Source organism: Echinops telfairi, unplaced genomic scaffold (genome assembly GCF_000313985.2).
Source record: "Echinops telfairi isolate 266 unplaced genomic scaffold, ASM31398v2 ScPeMD7_7457;HRSCAF=8495, whole genome shotgun sequence".
NCBI lineage: Eukaryota > Metazoa > Chordata > Mammalia > Afrosoricida > Tenrecidae > Echinops > Echinops telfairi.
Genome location: NW_022111357.1, coordinates 24222552 through 24242189, shown reverse-complemented (window position 1 = coordinate 24242189; position 19638 = coordinate 24222552). Strand labels below are relative to the sequence as shown.

General features: G+C 39.7%; 1 protein-coding gene across 18 annotated transcripts in view; it reads right to left on the bottom strand.

Moving 5' to 3' along the window:
- The window catches only part of EIF4G3 (eukaryotic translation initiation factor 4 gamma 3), a 369700-nt gene that overhangs the window by 155550 nt on the left and 194512 nt on the right, over positions 1-19638 (bottom strand). For 9 of the 18 annotated variants that reach the window (XM_045298763.1, XM_045298765.1, XM_045298752.1 and 6 more), the window contains 4 exons: positions 18736-18768; positions 6816-6836; positions 5725-5904; positions 5024-5138 (listed from right to left, as the gene is read on the bottom strand). In XM_045298763.1, coding sequence (XP_045154698.1) covers positions 5024-5138; positions 5725-5904; positions 6816-6836; positions 18736-18768 — 349 coding nt within the window. The remainder of the gene's footprint in view (positions 1-5023; positions 5139-5724; positions 5905-6815; positions 6837-18735; positions 18769-19638) is intronic. The other 9 variants (XM_045298749.1, XM_045298753.1, XM_045298762.1 and 6 more) reach the window with 3 other exon arrangements.

Sequence of the window (19638 nt, the reverse complement as noted above, 5' to 3'; positions counted from 1 at the left end):
CCACTGGATAACATCACGATGAATGGAGAAGAGGCTGAAGTTGTCAAGGATTTTGTCGTGCTGGGATCCACAATCAATGTTCATGGAAGCAGCAGCCAAGAGAGCAAAAGATGAGTTGCATTGGGTAAATCTGCTGCACCAGACCTCTTTAGAGTGTTAAAAGCAAAGACGTTACTTTGAGGACTAAGGTGCCATGGTATTTTCAATTGTTTTATAAGCAATGTGAACGTTGGACATTGAATAGGGAAGACCGAAGAACCGACATGTTTGAACTGTAGTGCAGGTGAAGAATACTGAAAGTACCACAGACTGCTAAAACGACAAATGAGTCTATCTTGGAGGAAGTACAGTCATGCTCCTTTAACAAGACAGCAGGACTTTGGCTTACACGCTTTAGAGATGCCAGGAGAGACCAGTACACGAAGAAAGACAACATCGGTGGTAAAGCAGAGGGACAACAAAAAAGAGGAAGGCCCTCAAGGAGCTGGATTAGCACCATGGCTGCATCGACGCACTCAAAGCAAATGAACGATTGTGTGGTTGGCACAGTACCCGGTAGTATTACTCTGCTGTGCAGCACAGGGTCACTGTGAGAAAGATCTGATTCCATGGTACCTACAAACAACAACAACTAGGTGGCAAGTTGCCCATTTTATGAGTATTAGACTGTGCATGATAATTTCTTGGGGAAGAAAGACTATCCAGAACAGAGAAAAGATATCTATAATACCTGAGGTACTACTGCACCTCAGTGTACTACTTTTCCATAAAAATAAAGAAATATCAATAAAGTCATCCTTTAGATGTGTGATCACAACCTTAATTTGTTCCCCACTTTGCTGTGTGAAAGACTCTTGAGTTGTTTGAGGTTTTGTTTTTGTTTTTCCTGCATCTAAATCTGCATGATTTCCAAACCCTGTACCATCTGAATTTTGCATTTTAGCACTTGCACTGTTACTCTGCAGCAGTAACATGGTAGTACTTAAAATGGTATTCAGGGAGCTCCACAGACTTAACTGGAGATCCAGCCTCCAAGGAACCCAGGGGTAAGTTAACTCGTCAACGGCATGGCTTTAATCCTGTAGTATTAAATTAAAATGGCGAAGAGGTGGGGGGCCAGCCCCCACCGCTAATCGCAGGTTCAGTAATGCACAATTGTTTGGTTGAGATATATAAGCATTATATTAAAGTCATCGTGAGCATGAGAGATAATACAATAATACAGTTAGACATATTACATGGTAGCATTGCTCACCTCTGCCCTGCTTGGTGGTCCTCGTGGGGGAGAACCTGGCCACCAGAGCAGGAGCAGCTGCCTCCTTCGCGGGAGCAGCCGCCCTCGTCCACCTCCCTCATGGGAGCCACCCTGAGAACCAGGGAGCCTTCTTATTTGTCGCTAACCACGCATCATATCACTTTAGGGGGATACATCACAGCATCATGCATCACAGAGAGGGGCAATACAATTCACAACAACCTGCGTCATAGGGAGGGGTTGCAACATAGGCAATACAAGCAATAGGAGGGGGATGACCTAGTCATCTTAGAGTGGTCCCGGGCTTGCCTTTGGGCACTACTTCAAGGGAACAATGTCAGAAGGGAATGGGCCCTATTTGGGGTGGGATAAGCAGTGGTGTCTGCTTGATCTAGACAGCTGATAACCTCTCAGTGAGAATGACTCCCAATCCACTCTTGATGGCTAATGTTAAGGAGAATAACCTCTGACCTACTTTGGCTGACCGCCTAGTGAACAGTCATTCTCAAGCTAAATCTGGCATATATTTTGGGGAGACAACTTAAGAGAAATCCTTCTGTTCCCCACATTAATCCCTTCTTTACACTTGTGTAAACATTAGTCTCCAGTCAGAGAAGGTTTTCAATGTTGTCTTTGATTAATGTGTTTATGGTACTACATTGCAATGGGTATTTATTCTACCCTTTTCAAAGTAAATAGAAGTTTAGAAGTAGTTCAACTATTTAGCAAAAAGTTGTTTTAAAAGTCTTATCTGATCATCTAAATGCATTCATTCTAACATTTTGAACCAGTTAAATAAAAAGTTTTGTTGTCACCACAAAAAAATAAAATAAAAATAAAGAAATATAGTCTATGTATAATAGAAATAGAGCCAAAATGTTTAAATAATGTATATACCAACCTGTGAATTATTTCCCTTCTAATAAAGTACTCTAAGGAGTCCTGGTGGTGCTGTTGTTTCTAAGCGTTGGAGTTACGAACTGCAAGGTCAATGGTTCAAACTCAACCAGCCCCCCATGGGAGAAAGATGAAACTAAACTGCTTCCTTAAAGATTTACAGCCTCAGAGACCGTATCCAGGGTCTTTATGAGTTTGTATCCACTCCATGGCAGTGGCCACTCCTTATCTAGAAATTCTTGTGTAGTGGCAAAGGACAAGATGCTCAGTTGCAAAGTAAAAGATTAGAGATGCAGTCTATACAACGTTGCCTGGAATGAAATGCTTGGTGATCTTATTTCAGAAAAATCAACCCTTGAAAACCCTACGGAGCACAGCTTACTCTGAGACGCAAAGGACTGCCATGTGTAAAGTCAGCTGGTTAGTTGGTACACAGATTTATGTAGTTCCATAAATACGATTTCAGTAGGATGAAGAGCAATAGAGAGGGTCGGCAAAGAACGGTTTTAAAAAGAATTTTAATGATGAGAATTTTGAGTCAATTATATAAATAATAAAATGTATAAACATACAGAGGACTAGAATTTACTGAGATACCGTTGAAAATTATTTTGTGAATTAAAAGGCAACTGCATTCGCTTTGCAAATTTGAAATTGAGAGAGATATTGTCAATTTTGTGTGTTTACTCTGACAGAGATCATCTCATTTTATAGTTTTATTATTCAATAAGTTCTAAGTACGCCACCAACCATTCTTACACAAGTGATTTTAACTGGAGTGACGGTTTCAAAATAAGGATTGATGCAAAGGCATTCCAATTAGATTAAACTATGGGTTCAAACTAAGGGCAATGGGTACATGAGAGCATACAAGAGTACTGGCAATGTTTTCTATCAAGAGTGGTGAAAGTAAGCTTTATTTTATTTTAAAATTCACAAATATCAGAAATGAGTCCAACCCCTTTGACAAAGGGCCCAAAAACATTAAATGGAAGAGATATTGCCTCTTCAACAAATGATGCTGGCAGAAGAATGAAACACGACCCATGCCTCACCCCATATACATAAGCAAATTCAATATGGATCAGAGACCTAAATGTGAAGCCCAGAGCTATTAAGATCATCAAAGAGAAAGCAGGGATAAATTTAAGGGCCCTAGTGAAGAGCAAAGACATACTACCAAATATATTTAAAGAAAACACACAAATACACGATCATTTTGCTTTGAAAATGTCAATTATTTCATAGTAAAAATTACCACTTAATAAAATGATTTAAATAAACACCTATATTGAGATATTCAATTAGGCTACACTGTATTACTTTAAGATGGCAGTTTCACAAGGCAGTACTGACAAATCTTTCCCCCACCACCATTGCATTTTCTGTGAACATTTACACAGCAAATCAGGTTCCCATTTGAAAATTTTTAATCAAGGTGCTCAGTGACATGAGTTAAATTTTTCACTGTCAACATTTCATGGCATTCTGGTTGTTCCATTTCCAGCACTCTAGTTTCCCTGCCCATTTTCTTTTCATCTGTACTTTAGAGAAATTGTTGACCTTTTGGTCACGAAAGAGAGCACACGCTTTTCTCTTCTCTAAACAATGGGAAATGGGATAACACTTGGCTGCCTTGCCTATTTCACTTCAAAAGTGAAGAAAGCTTTCTTGGATCAATTTAATACCTTTGATGCTGCTCTAAAGGTTCTTCATTGGACCAATAAATCTTCATGTGAAGAAATTGGCTAGTGAATGCAGGTTTATTTAAACAGGTAAGCTATAAATGTTTACCTTTAAAAGAACAATATGAAATTAAAAATTTTTGTTGGTAGTTTATAAAATTTTTCTCATATTTCAGCCCTTATTATACACTTTCCATGGTATAAAGCAAATGTGTAGCATACGGTGCAAATTTGTTGAATAAAGTAAGTAATTCTATTACTCCTTGGAGTTCAGTATTGGCCCACACACCAAGTACAGGCTTGGCATTTGCTTCTGTACATTATGTTCACCAAGTTATATTCAATGACTGAATGTCTATTTCCCAAGCGCCTGTCAGTCACTGTGTTCTAGAGCAGTGGAATGGTGTAGTGACCGGCACCCCCCCCAGCCACAAAATTATTTTCGTTGCTACTTCATAACTATAATTTAGCTATTGTTATGAAACAGGCTTGGGGTTGTTGGACCCCCCAGAGGGGTCACGACCCACAGGTTGAGGCTGCTGTTCTAGATGCTGAAGATATGGCTGCAAAGAAAACAAACAAACATCCCTGCTGTCAGGGCTTTTACAGTCTAAAGGGAAAAGGAACCTGGTGATCCTGGTGCCACTGAGTGCATGGCAACCCGGAGTGCACCCGGGCAGGTCGGAGTAGAACTGAGCTACACAGGATTTTCAAAGTTTGACCTTTTACAAACAGACCACTAGGCCTTTTTTCTGAGCTACCTCTGGGGAGCTTCAAACTTCCAGCTTTACAATGAGCAGTTGAGCACTTAACCATCTCCGCCACCTGGGGGCTCACTCTAAGATGTTAGGTGGTGAAGAAAACGAGAACATGGCTGAGAGATACCCTAAATATATGCCATTGGCAGAAATGTAGGCCATGGTCGCTGGTTAGCAGATTTACAACTCCAAGATGTGAGCTCTTTTCCAGCAGAACACCAGCCTCTTCTGCAGAGGCTGCCCTCTAAGTCCTTCATTACATGACATTCTCTGAAAGGCAACTTAAGGGGGAGAATTTTTGTTAACACTGGAAAAACAAAACAAAATTCCTTCACAACACTAGATATCATTATCCAACCTGACCCACCGCACAACCAAATAAAAGAGACACAGCAGTCTAGCAGAACCGGCTTGATTTTCTGACTTACCGTAAGCACTGGGGAAGTCCCCAGGTCCTGGTCCAGGATAAAAAGGGCCTGGCCCTGGCGGCTGAACTGGATACTGTTGTGGTGGCCCAACATAAGGAGGGCCGCTATGACGGTACTAGAACATAAAAAATGCACACACTTAATAAAGAATATGAATGAAAGTTAGCGTGTAGAATATTGCTTATTTATTCAGAAATAAAATTGTGTATTTGTGTTTCTAAGAGAATAATTTACATGAAATGAATGAGTTTGATCAAACACATTTAAAATGCTTGCTTGCCAGTAAAATACAATGAGGATGAAGAGAAAGATGTGCCAGGCAAAGCCATTCAGCAAATCAATGCACAGACATCAGCTCATTGTAAAATTATTTCTAGTTGGTAGCTTTCAATGACATTAAAGGACGTAAGAGGAAGAACATAGTTACTAATTCCACTTTAGAGCAGGTAGTTGTGGGGGAGGGGTTGAGAAGGGCTGCATTTAAAAAAAAAAAATCTCTACTACCATAGAAGTTAAAGAGATATAGAAACAGTTCTATACAATATTATGGAAAACGATTGAATGGCTAGACTTCAAACTTTCAAAAATGTCTACACATTACCCCAAACCACTGCTATCATCCACCCCCCCTGCTCCTTGCGATAAGATTATGAGCTGATTCCCACTCTATGAGTTGGCCACATGGGCATGGGATACGTTACCTGCGGAATACAGTACTGTGGACCCTGGGGCACTGGGTACGGCATGGGCAGATGGTTAACCATCATGATGTGCTGATTGGCCTGATACACTGCAGTGGGGGTCTGTGCACCAGGACGAATGGAAGGGCTGCTGTTCGGGATGGTAGCTCTAGGAGGCTGTATTTGAGGCCTCTGGAAAAACTGGGAAGGGGAGAAAAATATGTGTATATATATATGTATATATATATAGTTTGTTTTTCAAAGGGGAATAAATAAATGTTTACATTCCCCTTTTTCTCTACTAATAAAAATTTGGTAACTTTGATTTAGAAACACAGTATGCACAAAAAGTACTGGGATCGTGGGAAACATTCCATGCTAAGTCAAGGCTGATCAGTGTCACCACACGTTGAAAACAGCAGGGCATTTTCAACTGTTACATAACGAAGCCTCAGCGGTGTTAAAGGAAGCATTCTCTTGCGTAACTATTAACTTCTAAAACCTATGACAAAATACAACAAAAGGGATAGCTGGCATCTTTCTCAAAATTGTTCTGATGCATAAAAGCATCAACTTTTTCAGAAAGAGGAGATGGTTCCTTATCAGTTTATTAAAAGTAGTCCTCCCTCAAGCTATGTGTAAAATACTCCAAAGGGCAAGAAAATATCTTTAGACATAAAAATTTTCATTCCAGTCCGTCAGAAATGAATTTTGTTTAGTCCAAGGTAAACTAAACTCATTTCCAAAATTGTCACATGCCTTCCTTTTCAAATAAGGTAGGACCCCCATATTAGACAGAAGCCATAGTAAACAGATTTTGATTTCTAGAACAGTTTTGAAAAAAAAAAAGAAAAAAAAGCAGAGAATCTCCACAGGCCTAGGGATAGTCTGGAATGAGAATGGCTCAAATCTCAAATGGCCGAAGTTGCAAACAGCTAATACCTGTGATTACCCATAGTTCACACTGTAGGCTTAAAAGCCTTGAAACAATCTACCAGTAGTGAATTTCCAATACGAATGTATCAATTCGGCAGCAAATAATAAATCTCGCTGTAATAATAATATAGGGAATAAGAGTAAGAATGAGGCCATGCAGAACCAGTGTTAGTTACCTGAATGGGTCTGAATCCTCCCTTCAATTATGAAGCCAGAAAGCAGCAGGAAACAAAGAAAGCCAATGGGACAGCTTACAGATCAGTAGGAAGGAGTAGGACATAGCATGCGACTCAACAAACTATCTACTTAGCACTAATAGGAAAGAACAGATGAGAGGCTAGGAAAGCAGAGTGACTATCCTCCCCTTGAGAACTCAAGGGCACAGGGGGTCAAGAGATTAAATCACATTACAAACTAATAAATCCAATAGCACAATCTTCTAATAGTAGCCACAAATGATAATAACTAGAAAGGCAATGTCCGCGTGCGGCCTAAGTGCAGCTGGGGCTGCTAACTCCTACTCTGGGCTCTCGGTCTGAGTCAGAGATGACTCGCTGACAGTGGATGGTGGGCTTATGGGCACTCATTATGCATTATGGAATTTGACATTACTTGCTTAGCATCTCTAGGACCCAATCTCCATCTTGAGTGAAGCTAAGCTTTAATAATCATAAAATCCCATGGAAATTTTAAAGTTTGCAAAAGGGCTGAGAAATAGCTAAGTTTTTACCACCTACCAGACTCTGTGGTAGAACTTGCTTTTCTCGATAAGCAAACATATAAGAGGTCACTTATCTATCTTAAGTAGAATAACTGTCTAAAATATGCCCTAGCTCCACTCTCCTGGGTTGTTTCACAAGTCCAGATATTGGGTTGCAACTGGTCCAAATCAAGACCAGGCTGAGCTTTTAACCTCTGGGCTTATATTCAGGTCTTTCTTATCCTACCCTTCTCAGTTGCACTACCAGGGAGTACTTTTTCATTCTGTGCTGAAGCAGGAGAATTGAGAATTGGTGCCCAGGGTTCAGCCCCATTCACCCTTCATACCCCAGGACAAAGAAAGCCCTCACAGAGGAGCAGCAGGCAGAAGGAGACAGCAGGAGAAAGGAGTGACGAGGGGTGCACGGAGAGCAGCTGATGACAACGAGGAGAAAGGCACAGGCGGCAAAGTTGAGAACACGGGAGTCTGGGCTGGGACACAGCTACAGTAGACTTGCCATGGTCTCCACGGACACAATTTTAGTGGCACAGCCAAGAAGCTCAGTTGATTGCAAACAGGAACACCGAGGTATTAAACTTTCCATCAACTGCACTAAACTCTTAATCATACAGCAAATAGAATTTATTATACATCAATACATGTGAATTTTAAGTACCTTTTAGGGATAAAGTTGCTATCCTTTTCATAATTTGGTTAATTTATCAGGAGCTACACAAATGTCAAAGGCCTCCAGAGCCAAGAGAGGTGTTTATCTGTTCCACTTCCTAAGCACTACTAGATGTCAGATAGCTAATAAAGATGAATATTGTAGGACTTTTCCCATCAACTCTAGAGGGCAGTCTAGACAGACAAAGAGACTCACACCAACACAGGTAATGATCTACTGTGGTTATATTAAAATACAATTATGTCAGCACACTTACATATTGGCTGAAGAGACATGGTATTATATGTAGAGAAAGGTAACTTCATTTTTAAAATTTATGCAGAGTAAGAAAAATAGGTGAGGTTCAATAGGGCAAAGTTCTCCCACAATTTAAGTTGATTAAATGTGAGTACTTTTCTTACCACTCCCCACCCCCACCCCCCAATTATGCTGCTGGAATTTTTAACCAGCCTGTCCTGAGTAAAATGCATCTTGGTCAAGGAGGTTTCTGCAGAGGATAAAAATGTTTTCTTCGATGACTTTAAAACACAAGCAAATATTTGGGTTTCTGATGGTGATACCAATATACAACTAAGCTAGTAAAGCACAAACAGTGTATTCATACAACTCAAAATTGTTATAAACAAAACAAAAACCCCTAACACTTCAACCTTGAAGTTATGTAGGAATATATCTACAAAGACACACTCAGTAATGATAATGCAGACGTCTATAGCACTTCCTACCAAATGGGCACCATTCTAAGCGGTCTCTTTTAAATTAACCCCTCTTCACAACAAACGTGTGTGTCCAGTACTCTTATTCACACTGTCGTCTGATGTAAGAGGAAAGTCAGGAACAAGGAGAAGAAATAACTTGCTCAAGCCCCGTAATTCACAGAATCAGGTTCTAAACCTGTAGTCCAAACTGTTACACCTACTGTCTCTCATGAAATGGAATGCTCTGTGTGTTTAAGCAAGGGTCACCAATCAGAAGAAAGACAGGTCCTTTAATGGGTCCACTCCCTACGGATGCCACATCTCACACAATACAAACTGCACCTTAGTAAGAAAAACGCTGCATCAGTTAGTTCACAAAACTTATGTTTGGCATCCAGAAAGCAAATCTCTTCTGCCTACAAGCCTGCATCCTCCATCACCTGATAACAACTGACGTTTGTTCACGTCAATATCCGTGGCACATTTTTGTTAAGTCTTACAGAACTAATGTTCTTTACAAGTTATCTGGAACTTGGTTCCCGCCCCCCCTCTAAAATGCATTCACATACTGTATGCAACAAGAGGGTGCAACATTAACAGGACTGGAAAGGCTGTAATAGCTAAAAATGCAAAGAAATAAAATAGATGGATTCTTTTTTTTTTATTTACTTCTCAACCATTCTATTGTAAATGAAGATACCGATTTAATAATGGTGCAGGAAATTCAGATTCTCAGATGTGTGGCCACGGCAGCAAACCATAGGTGATTAAAAGGTATGTGTGAATGGATTTTCTAAAACTGCTTGCAATTCTTATGAATCCCGTCTCCTTTCTGCTGAGTGATGACAAATCATTAAAAGATTCAAACTCTGTCCTAGATGAAAGGACTGTACTGGACATTTAGCCTAACCGTTTACCTAAAATTTGAATCTCTCCTATGACATGCCCTCGGGGTTCTGAAACGTTAGCAACTTTAGACACAGCTTTATTTCATGGATCAGCAGAGTTCTGGCACTGCAAGATCTTTCTTTCTACTGGCTCTAAAATGTTCTCTCTGTATCAATGTCTAGCTTGAAACAACATGGAAGTTCAATTCTTTTTCACGAAGTGGCAGGCCTCGAAGTATTCTGAAGACCTCCATCCCTTGCTACCTTTCAGACCACTGTCCAGTTTTTCTTCCAAACCATTCACTGCCCTTTCACCCCACGTCAGCTTGCTCCTGTTTCTCAGTCCAATTCCACTGCTCACTGTTCAAGAAGTAGAGAATGAAACTGACAGGAATGAACTTGGCATTCATTCAAAATGTACTTGTTGATGATAAATGGGCACTATACACCTCTTATTCTTGCTGCTAACATTCATAAAAAGGAAGAATCACGGGAGAACTTTTGTCATGGCTGATTGGTATTGAGAGCACAGTCATTGAAAACCCTGAAATAAAAAAAAATTAAAAACCCCGAAATTATCCTTATATGTAAGCTACCAAGCAATACAAGTTTTGCTCTAAAATCCTGTAAGTACTCTTACAGTTTTGTTTTGAAGCCCAGATGAGGAATCTTGTAGTTTTGTTTCTTTGAAAACGCATCTACCTAAATTCAACGTATCATTTCAGATTTTGGGGGAGTTTGATTATATCATGTAATGTGAAAAATAGACAACCATCAGCAAATCTGACAGGCATGCCATTTATCCAATTCACTGATAAAAATGTTGAGGAGGGCTAGATAGAGAAAAGAGAATTAATTGATTAATTCTGTTTCAAGTCTTTTTCAAGGTTCACTGGTATGTCAGGCGAATGACAGAGGAAGGCGGCGGGCCTCATCTGAGTAGCACTGTGGGTACCTCCAAGGGGCCTAGAAAACACTTAAAACACAGGCTAACCTAAGGGTGCTCATAATTACTAACTTGCACGGAAATGCTCTAAAAGCAGAAGAAAATTGCTTCCTTGAGGAAAATTCTACAAAAGACATATTAAATACTATTTCCTAAAGCTTCTTAGCCAATAATATTAATAATAAATGGTCTTAAGATGTTAATTACAATGTATCATTTTGTTTGACTTTGTTAGCTGAAATCATAAAAAGACAAAGATGTCTTTAAAAGTTGCACAGAAAACAGAAATTCTTTAAAAATCAACTCTTCATTTTCAACAACTAGATAATCCTATACATTCATACTAGCTCTCCAACACAGAAAAAAAGGTCCTGATTGCTTACCTGCAAAGCAATAAAAACCACAGAAAATATGCTTGTGAAATCCTTAGCTGTTTATAGAATATAGTTCAACCTACTGGAGGGATGAATGGTAAGATTTGGAATTGCTTGCATAAGATTTTTGTGTGTGTATGAATTATCTTTATAAATTCTAAAATACTCTTGAGAAATAGGGTAGTGCTGTGATTCTCTGACATGCAGTCAAAAGCCCATGTAAGAGGATCTCACTCAGGTATCACTCACATGTTCTGCTAACTCACAACAATTTACAATGAAGATTTATTCTATTCTTTGTTTCCCTGCATATAGTCAATATATAAGTTACATTTCTCTAAAAATCAAGAGACATAAGCCCTAGAGCCGAGCTGTCCAACACAGTAGCTACTAGCCATATGTGGCTTCTTTAAATTAAGACTTGAATTTCTCAGTTACACCAGTCACATCGCAAGTGCTCAATAGTCATATGTGGCTAATGACTATCAAATTGGAACCACAGATACAGAACATTCCTACCATCACAGAAAGTTCTATTAGACAGCACTGCCCTAGAGAATTATGTCAGATGGAGGAAAGCTAGCCCTACAGAGTCTGTCAGGAACAAGAAGGTATTTTGTCGGATCGCAATGTCGAGTCTGAGAAATGCGCATCCTTCTAGAACGCTTCAATCACAGCTAAAACTAAGTAGGAAAAGGGAAAGGCAGGCTAAGACTGTCTCACTGATAAAGGAGATGAACACTTTACCAAGGCACTCTGGTAGGCAGGATTCTAGTATTCAAAACAAGCCTAGAAATAAGACCTGAATATTATTTAATTCATAAGCCTATTCTAGTCATCTCTTAGATAAGAAAACTGAGGCCCAGAGTGCGTTTCTAGAGAAGCCGAGATTGAATCTCGGTTATGCGAGTTCCCAACCTATTCTTTCTTCATCATCTATGGTGCCACCCTGAACACTGTCAGCAAGACATTTGGAAAGACCCAAGGATTCTGGTCATAAGACTAGAGTTATAGATATAGATATAAAGGTAGAAACAGTTGAGTGTAAGTCAAGCCTCACGCCTTCCTTTCACTTTCTAAGAAACTGCCTATGGACCAAAATCCAAATTCACTACCATAGAGTGAATTCCGACTCCTGGTGATCCTACAGGACAAGATCCTAAGAACTGCCCCTGTGGGCTCGCCAGGCTGTAACTTTTTAGGGGAGTAGAGAGCCTCATCTTTCTCCCTTGGCGTGGCTAGTGGTTCTGAATTGCTGACCTTGCCCACCACGCCACCAGAGCTCCTCAACAAACAAATAAGTCTAAGCTAAGAATGAAGAGGTTTAAAAAAAAAAAAGAATGAAGGGGTTGACTGCAACAACCTAACTTGGGGAATCTTGGGGAACCTAAGGAAAATACCAATGAACCAGTTGCTGGTTCTTTTTTTGCTTTCTTTCCTCTTGCTTAAAAAAATACTGCAAAATTCAAAAATAAGGACCAGAGCATAAGTAATCTTAAGCCTCACCTATACAGACTCCAATCACCAAAGACAAGAAATTAATGACATAAACCAGAATCTAAATTATGCCAGTTGACTTGTTTTAATTCTGCATGTGCTCTGTGTTCTTTCCGTTTATAATTACCTTGGGATTTTCAAGCATCAGTACAAAAATAGCCGACATATTTCTAAAGCCAAGAGTATGCCAAGGGCATACAAAATTACTTGGGACTTCTTGATTTATCTTACGAAAATGTATTCTAAAAGTTCTCTTCAGATAACAAAATACAAAGAAAATAGAATATCCTTATTAATCTGAAGAATCCCCGCCAAAGGCATAATCGCACGACACCAGAAAGATGAGGAGGCTGACAGAATCCTAATGGGACAGTGTCTCTGATTTACAAAGGCGCACAAACAGCCCTCACTGGTCACACAGAAATAAAGACCATCCACAAAAGCATTTCCAAGAAAGACCTTTTATAGCAATTCCTTGGTTCTATTAAGACCAAAGAACCATTTAGGGTCCAAAATCTCACTATTTGTCTCATTTCGATTCATATTACTTCATTTTATATACAGAAATATACATGTTTTCAATGACTAAACTAGACGAAGGTGTTTACCTAAATAAGATTTGATATTTGTATTCTTTGATGAGTTTACAGAAACAATGGTTATCAAGCATCCACAAAAATTTTATTCATTTGCTATTCGACTTAATAATCATTTGAAATAGCATTTAACATTCAAGTTCAAAAGATGACTAAGGTATGAAAAGATGTAAGTAATTAGAAAAGTAGCCACTGATGAAAAATAAAATAAAGTGAGAAACCTATTCACTGGTCTCAAGGCTGATTCTAACTCAGTCTCCTCTGGTGGCAGCAGAGATGATGTGTGTGGGTGGGGTGGGGGTGGGGGCGCACAGACACATGCCATTAGGGCTGTGTCTGCAAAGGCAGTGAGTCTCTGGCTGCCTTGCTGTTGCCTTGCTGTCATGGAAGCCAGAGCATGTGCGGGGACGAAATAAAATCTATCTGACAAATTCTGGTCTACGTTGTCATTCTAACATATGAGTCACAATAGATGTGCGTTATTATTTTAAGTAGTTCAGATATTATCCTAATTTGAAGAAACCGGCTATGGACAACTAAAGTGAGTTAGCTGGTCAAAGGTGTCCTGCAGAATTATTTCTTGCCGACAGAAGATATAATATTTGCATCTTTCCAAATTGGTTTGACTTCCTTCTCATCAGGTGCCAACGAATGGGCTCCAACTCACTGTCCCTTTGCACAACAAAACAAAACATTGCTTGGCCCTGACCATTCTCACAATGAGCCCTTTGTGTTTGAGCTCATTGTTGCAGCTACTGTGTTCCTCTTTTTGGCTGCTCTTTCTCTTTACCAAGCAGGAGCTCCTTCTTCAGGGACTGGTCTCTTCTGGTAATATGTTCAAAGTATGCGAGACAAAATCTCCCCATTCTTGCTTCTAAGAAGCATTCTGGTTGTACTTCTCCCAAGACAAATTTGTTTGTTCTTTTGGCAGTCTGTGATACTTTCAATATTCTTCTCCTAACACAACTCATGCAGATTCTTCCTTTCTCGTCTTCTTTATTTAATGTCCGACTTTCACATTCATATGTAGTGAGATAGTTTATTGTGCCAGCCTGGCCGATAAACACAAGTGGGATTAACTGAAGGGCGGATAGATAATGGCTTGGTGAGTCTCGCCTTTCTTGCTTGCTTTTTGATCATCGGACCAGTGTGCGGCTACCTTGCTTGTTCTGTGCCTCAATTTATAGGCTACACTACCTGTGGGATGCCTAGCCTGTGGACTGTGTCTGTAAGTTGAAGTCCCTTTAAGACATCTCTGGAGCTGGAGACTGGCTGTTAGTTGACAGTTGGTGATCTGTCTTGTGATTGGCTGCTGTGCTGAGACAGTCTCGCTCTCTCTATAAAGAGAGGGAGATCTGGAAGCAGACTAGACTTGAAGGACTGCTAGTCTCTCACCACTCTCTCACGGGAGTTAGTTGCACTGAGCCATTTGTAGTGCTTTATAATTTAACTGTTCATTTCTTGTATTATATATTTATCTGTATATGATTTAACAGTTCATTTCTTGTTATATATCTAATTATCTTTATAAATAAATAAATTTAAATATCAGCAATTTGGTTTTATCTCTCTAGAGAACCCTGTCTAACACATGTAGCAAATGAAAATGCCTGGCTTGAGTCAGGTGCACCTCAATCCTCACAGTAAATCTTTATGGGAGTAGAAATTCTCATCTTTCTCCCAAGAAATGGCTGGTGGTTTCAACCTGCAGACCTCGTGGTCAGCAATCCAAGGTGTAACCTACTACATCACCAGCTCTCTGACTTCCTTCGTAGGACTGCCAATGTCTATGTGCTACGCTCCCGGCTGGCCCAGGGACTCCCAGACTGAGGTCTGCCAGTTTCCTGAGGCTTAGTAGTGTCTGGCACAGAGAGCATCACCAATAAATAAGAGAAAACACTCTAAACTGTAATGTGGGGGCATTAGACCTTTGTCTAATTTCAGGGAGAGGAGAGAAAATCAACATTGGCATCAGCCCAAAACTAATTACCATGAGGTGGAGATCAGACATGCACCACTCTCCAGCCTTTTATTAATACAGTTTTGACACGAGTTATCCCTCTCATGACATTCTCTATTTCTCTGCTGGATTTGATTATTTGCTGCTATTATGGGGTTTATCATAGAAGTGTCAGGCGACAATTCAGAATCAAGATTAGGATCAACTTGGAAGTAACAAGAACTCAGGAGACAGGAGACATTTCATCTAGCAGGAAATTCCAACCTCTCAGCTGTGTCCATGGGCGGGTCTTGTTCTTGGCTGTGCTTGTCTCTAGCCCTCACTCGCAATCTCTGCCCTTTAGAGCAAGTACTACAACTCTTTAGTTCCACTGGTGTTTCTCTTTAGAACTTGCCTAAAGGTAAGGTTTTTTTGCACAAGGTAAACTATAAACAGTTTCATGCTTATCACAGTCGTCTTATGCCAGAGGGGGTTTATGATTTTATGATGACCTGTTCTTCACTTTTCTTTTTAATCTGTTTTTGGGTATATTTCATACTGGTAGGGCGATGCAGTGAATTACTTACCATGGCTCTTTTTAGCCATTAATGGTAACTTCCACTAAATGACTGGGTGGAACAATGCAAATTTGAGGTGCTCGTGGCACATCAAGGGGATTGGATAGCTTGTTAATAATGTAAGTAAGGGGCATGGTACCCTTGTGGGGTGGGACCATGGAAATAAGGTCTATGAAACCGTAACGGAGGGTATTTGGTCAGTTCTGTCATTCTGCTAGACTTAACATTCATCATTCCAAAGGCAGAAGGGGGTCTCTAACAACCATTAAGAAAGCAGAGCAAGGAGTCAGAATGTGTCCTTTAGACCTGAAATCCCTGCAAGGAACCTCCCTTCATTCAGGAAACAGGGCTTTGAGACCAAAGGCAGTGAGAAGGCAACAAAATGGGTACAAGATGGAGCTATGAACTTCCTGATGCAAACAGTGAGAGAGCTGAGTGCCTTCAGTTAACCTTTGGGCATTTATCAGCAGAGCTAAAGTAACTTTATAACACATCCCAAGCAGGGCAGAAGCCAAAGGGCCATGTGGGTGAGAGGTGAGGTCAGCACGAAACATGCCCGTGTCACGGCTGAAAGGAGGTAGGCCTAATCAGGAAACACTGAGCTTTTCTGATCCTGAATTATATTCAGTTACATCCTAACACTAAGTACTGTCTGAGAGTTCTGGGTGGTCATCACAAAGAATTGTTAAATTCGGTAAACAAGTAGAGAGTACTGTGAGACAAAAGACTGGTGTCAGACTGGTAAAAAGTTTGAATGGTAGGCTTGGCTGAGCTCCACCTCGTAAAAATTGGCCTTAGCATCCAAAGTAATGGGCATTTGTCTCTTTCCCATTTATGAAGTTTGGTCAGATGGTAGTCTCCTACCATTTATTCCAGAATAGAAAATGGTGACGCCACCCCCATCCCAATTCATAACTACTGATCCCAAAAGGCCAATACCCATTCCACAAATGAAACAGGCCCCCGAGTCTCATATAGATACAGAATAGCAAACTCTTCCTCACAATTTACTGTATGCCTACCACACCACCAGCTCAGTAACATGCTCAGCAGTGCCACTTCAACCCATGCCTCTTCTCTCCTTTATTTTGCCAAGGTAACCATTGCTGCGATTTGACTCCAGGAAGCAAAACAACAACTCTTAAAAAGGGCCCTGAGCTATTTAGTAATATCAAGTCACCCAGTAATCTATGTCACAGACAATACTCAAAAATAATTGTAACTGAAGATAATAATGTAAAGGTAAAGTGTGCCTTAATCTATGTGATCTTTTTGTTTTAAGCCAGAGTTTAACAAACACACAAACATTGAACAAATTAAAGGACACTACATAAGGGAATTCATTTAAAAACATTCTCCTCCCTGCCTGGTTTCTGCTTAATTCACAAATAGTTTCCTTTCACTCTATTTCCTGAAGAAAGATTGTCAGCTTTAGCTGTCAGGATTATCTGGTTTGATCCGTACCTAAAATTTAAGCCTTGCCTCTAATGTTCTTTATCTTCCCCCATCACACCCCCAATTTATAATCAGCCCTATCACCTAAAACAGAGATCCTGGTTGAAAAGAAAGGTTAAGGGCCCATCTACTAGCCTAAAGTATGGAAGTCCAAACTCAGAGGAGCGCTGGACACGTGAAAGGTTGCTGTCATGTGTCATCAGGTTAATTTCAACTCATAGCACCAACAGAGGGCAGAGTAGACGTGCCGCACAGCGTTCTCAGACAGCAATCTTTACAGGAGCAGATCAGAGCGCCTTCGCTCACACAGAGCCACGGACGGGTTCTAACCTTCTGGTTAGCAGTCAAGTACTTAATCACTACACTACCAGGACTCTTGATGCCAAAAATAGCCACCCACCATTGTTAGGTGCTGTCAACTTGATCCCAACTCATAGCAATCCCAAGGGACAGAGTGGAACTCTCTCGTAGGACTCTCTAGGCTGTGATCTCTATGGAAACAAGCAGCCAGGCTATTCTTCCCAACAGCTGGTAGGTGGATGGGAACCTCCAAACTACAGACTATGTAGCCAAGTCCTTACCCATTTTACTACCTCTTAGCGTGTCAGTGTCCTTAACACCTAAGAATTTGCTGGGCCTTTGCATCCTCCAAATTCCGGGCCTACATGGAGCCTTGTGTTAAAAATCACTCTAAGACAATGAAAGCCTTTAGTTAAATCATATCAATTTGGTAATAAGATTTCTAAATATTATATTTGTCATAGGTAAACATTGATAAAATGTTTCTCATTTTATGTACTATGGTACACAATGTTCTTAACAAAAGATAATATTTATTGACTGCTTACTTTGTGACAATTACTTTACAGTTAGTCTACATAATTTATCTAAATTTCACACATAAGAAAACTGAGGCTCAGAAAAAGACTTGCTTGAGTAACCCACTGGTGACAGAGCAGAAGCGGCACTGTGAACAAAGGCCACAGACGTTTCCTATGACAGCACCAGGAAACGGTTCAGAATATTTCACAAAACAGCAATGTTGGTGGGGAGACACTCTGTAAGTCTTTCTGCTTCCTTGACACCGACTCCTTTGGGAGATTTCTGCTAAAAAACCTAATGCTTACATATACATTTTTTTAGATTTTAATTTATACAATTATATAATTATACAAAAACCAAAGAATATTCAACTTAAATAATAAAGTATCTATTGTCTATATGCATTATGAAAAAAAGAAAAAATTTTGCAGCAAACGAGTGCAATTTACTGCTAATCAATTTTTTAATAGGTTTAGTTAGTAACTGAGAGTAAGTCGTTTTAGAAATATTAATGCTATTTTATATATATCAATACCATTTATATCAGAATGTTAACCCAAAACCCTTAGAATGTTGCCTGTTCAATTCAGTTAAATTTAATGCAGCTGTCCACAGATTTGGTGAGATTTTACTGCAGCTACAAATTTTCACTTCTTTAAATTCAAAGCAATTTTTTAAAAAGAAAAAAACTGCAATCATTAGTTTTAAATTATATTGTGAACAGACGCAAATGGATTTGTTAATAACAAAATGCAATGAAATTAGTGAACAAAAGCAACTGAATCATATCAGACAGTGTCACTCTAGACAAGAGTCATCTGCGCGGCCACAGGATGGCAGCATTCTAAGAGTCAGCAGCTATTAGAGGTCTCACCTATTGGTTAAGGGTGATAGTGAAGGGGCAAGAGTACAGTACCTGATGATGGGCAGGTCGAGGCCCCGCTGCAAACTGAGAAAAGGAGGGGAAACAAATACAAAAGGAAAGGCACAAAGAGTCAGAAACACCACAACAAAAACCAAAATGTCACACAATATGCCAAAAGAAAAAACCCACAAGAAAAACAAAACAAAACAAAAACACACAGTCAAAAGCTTTGCTGCAGGACAGTGACAGACAGGTACTAAGAGTCAACAGGTTAACACCACCACTAGCAGTTTGTCATTTATCAGCTGGCGAGAAGCAGCTAAGCTGTTCAGCACCTTAGCGTGCTTAGCAATAGAAACACTTTCTTAAAAAACCCTAATATAAGGTAAAAGAAAGTCTGAAACATTAAGTGGCTCTATTAAGACAAGCATATGGAAGTCAAGAATGCTTGTATGCAATCATTTAGCTAAAGGAAATGCTTTTACATTATAAGGAATAGCCAGGTGGTAATTATACTATTCAACAGGAAATAAAGAATGGGAGAGGACTGATTTCAAATTTTCTTATTTTAAATGGGTATTCTCATACATAAATGGAAGTTTTGTAATACCTTCCCTTTTTAACTTGAAGTTAAAGAATCCGATTTTATGGCTCTGTATTTGAAGTATGATTAGCTAGCACAGTTCAACAGCAGCATGCCAAGGCAAACCGCTATCAGAGAGCATAGCAGCTCTTGCACATGATTAAGCAAAGTGCTACTTTTATAAGCTCAAGAAGAAAAAAGGAAAAAGAAGTCCGTCAACAACTATTTGTAGACAAGAGCAAAACACTGGATGCATGTAACTATTGCTGATACTGAGAAATAAAACCAAACATAGCTCCTTGGCTTAACTATAAAGTTCTTGAAAGTGGATAATTGGCATTTCAACTCTAACATCACCTGATTTAGGATTG